General features: G+C 37.0%; 1 protein-coding gene across 1 annotated transcript; it reads right to left on the bottom strand.

Moving 5' to 3' along the window:
* Nucleotides 1-232: 232 nt before the first annotated feature.
* Nucleotides 233-1,969, bottom strand: LOC131149700 (uncharacterized). Its single transcript, XM_058100392.1, has one exon. The coding sequence runs from the start codon at nt 1,199-1,201 to the stop codon at nt 293-295; it is 909 nt and encodes a 302-aa protein (XP_057956375.1). The 5' UTR covers nt 1,202-1,969; the 3' UTR covers nt 233-292.
* Between the last annotated feature and the right edge of the window lie 1,557 nt (nt 1,970-3,526).

Raw genomic sequence — 3,526 nt, 5'->3', positions numbered from 1 at the left:
TCCTATATGAAAACATGGGTTTCCAACTTTATATTCAAATCTAACAGAATTGTCTTACAAATTTCAATTTTGAACCTTGAAATTATAAATTATAATACAAAATTAAACTAAATTTTGTTTAAATTTGCACAAATTTAAATGGGATTCATCCCATTACAACATTAAAGTGTGTGTGTATATATAGAAAGAAAATTTTAGATGATCAAAATCAAAGCGCTGTGGAGAGCAGAAATTGAGCAGAAAACAAACATTAATTGGGGATTATTGTTCATAATAAGTCAGTTCAATTTCTTCATGGGCTCTTACAGGCATAAATCAACAAAGAGAACTCAACTCTCTCTTGCTCTTTCTGCACCTTCTTCTCTTCCAACCACAACCTGCTGTCCAGTCCACTCCTCGTCCTGAACATGAACACCGCGTACCCCGGCGCCGGGTTGAAGAACCAATCATGAACATCCCACATCAGATCAACCAGCAACCCGTCCACAAAAATTGTTTGGTTTCCGCGAAAATTCCACTGCAGCCTCTTCACGCAGATCACATTTTTCTTGTCGATACAAACAGAGAGAACAGGGTGCTTCAGCCCTTCGTCTTCCCCCTTGCACCTGATTAGAATCTCGTGCGCGTTTCCGGCGTCGCAGAATCGAGCCCTGGTCGAGTAAAACGAGCTGCCGGAGAAGTGTTCCCGGCGCGAGACGAGCGAGAGTTTCGCCGCCGGAGCGCCGGTTTTGCGCTTCTTCGCAGCGGCTTCTCCGGCCAAGTCGCCGAGGACGAGACCGAGCTCTGAGTCGATGAAGACGATTAGGTAAAACCCGTTGACGGGTTCGGGGCCGGCATTATATTTAGCGGCGGAGAGATCCCAGAAGACTTCGATCTTCGAATTGTCGGATTCGAAGGATTTGGAGCCTTTCTTCTTCCGGAAGAGGCGAGAATTGGAGTAGAGCTTGAAAATTGGGGATGATGGGTCGTCGCCGAAGTTGATGGTGAGGCCTTGACCCAGATGGGTTTTGGTCCATGTTACGGTGATGGAGAACTGTTTTTGGGTGGAAAGGATAAGATTGTAGAGGGAGGTGACTGAATTTTGGACGGAAGGGATTAGATTTTGGGAGATGCAAGCATTGATGTTGCTGGAATAACTAGAACAAGAAGGATCAGATGCGTTTATTGCGTATTCGCTAAAGCAAGAAGCTATGTCTCTCATTGTGGAGGAAACCCCCGGAGCAGAATTGTGAAACAGAGATGGATTTTAATGAAGAGAGAGTTGGGGGGTTGGGGGCGAGGATCTGAATGTTTGGAGAAATGGGTTTACGTTAACAAGAAGCCATTTCTCTCATAGAGAAGGAAGACCTAGGAGAAGAATTGTGATATAGGAGAGAGAGAGAGCTACGGAGAAATGGGTGTTCTGTTACGGGTAACTCTGCCTCTCAGTCTCATAGGAGGAAACCCAGGTGGAGAATCGTGAAACGGAGATGGGTTTTTATTTGTGAGAAGAGAGAGAGAGAGAGAGAGATGGGTGAGATTTTCCTAAGAAGACATGGGAGAGATTGAGCTGGTGGACTATATGGGTGACCAGAACATAGAAATTTTTCTACATGGCAGAATAGAGAGGTTGATAGGAACTAGGAAGGGTTGGGAAGGCAAGAAAAGCAAAATCCCTGTTTCCTCCTGACATGGCCATATCACATGCCTTGAGAAAATAAAGATCTCTCTCTTAAACTGCAATTGCATCTTATGAGGAGGGAAAGCCTAGGACACATGAACAGAGACTTTCAGGGTCTCTTTCCTTCCTCTCCTTGCCAGTTCATCTTTTATTTAATAACTAACAAAGGGATAAGAAGAGAGAATGCAGAAAATGAAGTTGGACCTGCCCTTAGCCTGCCACTATTTAACATGATCAGGTTACTTTCATTTAATCCCTTTCCTTGGGATTACAGACTAATCAAAAGATACACTCAAACTCAATGAATTAGGAAATAAAAGTAGAATGGAAATTTTGTCTTTAAATGGGAGTTGATTTAATTCCTATAGCTTTCTCAGAAGGTTAATATTATTTGGGTCATTTGAATTTTGTAGGGTGATTGATTGTGTGGAATGGATGACATGGGTATGATGGTGAGTGTTGAATTGGCCCCACAAAATAAATCTAAGTCTGCAGACCCACCCAACATACCTATGATTAAAAGCAGGGAATAATGTGGGCTTGAAACTCTCCATTCTATTCCCTCTTCCATCAATTTCTAATGTTAACAAACAAAAAAGCAATAGCAAAGAAAATTATGAGTTTTAATCATCACTGTTTCTTATATCCTTTAATACAAATTAAGATATTGTTGCAGTGGGGAAGAAGGAACATTTAATTTCATCCACATACATGTAAGTCTTATGAATATCTTTTATTTTCTGAAATATTTCTTATGTTGCAGTGCACAAGAAGGAACATTTACTTTTATGGGTGTAAGTCTAATCAATTTCTTTCATTTTTTAGTCAATCAATCTCTTCCCATCTAATTTTCCCAATTCTTTTATAAACAACATTGGTCATAATTTTTTTATAAAAAAAAAATTACTAAAATAAAGAGGAGTAAAAAAGCAATATAACAATAATGCATGAAAGAATAGAGAAAAGAAATAATTAATTATTATTTGAGGCCTCAATATTAAAAAAATAATAATCAAAGGACAAAAGAGAAAGAAATGACTTTAAAATATAACATATTTACTTTCAAAATCCTTTTTTGGTAAGAGCATGAAAAAAAAAAAAATATCCACCTTTAGATTGTAGAATTCATTTATATCCTTGTGAATACATATGAAATCGAGAAAAAAAATTTCTACCTTTAGGCTGTTTAACTGCATTTATATGTTACTATTTAATCAAAATTTACTTTTTCAGGATTAGTTAAGATGGTAAAAATAATAATATATATTTTTAATAATTTTATTTTTTTAAAGGATTTTTGGAATTCAAACTTTGACTCATTTGATAAAGTCTTGTCCGTGATCGAATGAAACTTATATTTGATCAAAGTGCATAAGAGATCATTTTCTGTCATCCTATATAGGCATAACGTATAGGATACAAAATATAGAGGTTTATACAATGAGTAAAAATAACGTAGCTTATGCATATATGTTATTCGGTATAAAGCCAATTAACCTTTTTTATTTCATTTTCTCCATGTACCTTCAAAATTAATGAAATGTCAACAATATAATTCTATGCCTTCAAGCAAAATATTCTAATCATCCAAATCTCATTCTCAGTTTCTTTCAAGACATTACAATGATTAGAAGTTAGACTCTTGTATTCTAAATCGCGAGTTCGAATCTTAAGAAGGGATGGAAGGAGTATGAGATGGGAAATGCCTTATTTCTTATTGCATAGCTCAGACCCAATGAACTTCCAATAGAGAAAAAAATAGTGTTATACTTTCAATACAAATACCAAATTGTTGACTCTATTACCATTGCACACTAATGTGTACCATGTATCCAATGTATAAAATTCCTCATCGCGGTCAAACTA

Source organism: Malania oleifera, chromosome 2, assembly GCF_029873635.1.
Source record: "Malania oleifera isolate guangnan ecotype guangnan chromosome 2, ASM2987363v1, whole genome shotgun sequence".
NCBI lineage: Eukaryota > Viridiplantae > Streptophyta > Magnoliopsida > Santalales > Ximeniaceae > Malania > Malania oleifera.
Note: the sequence above shows the minus strand (reverse complement) of the source record. Positions and strands in the feature narration are given on the sequence as shown.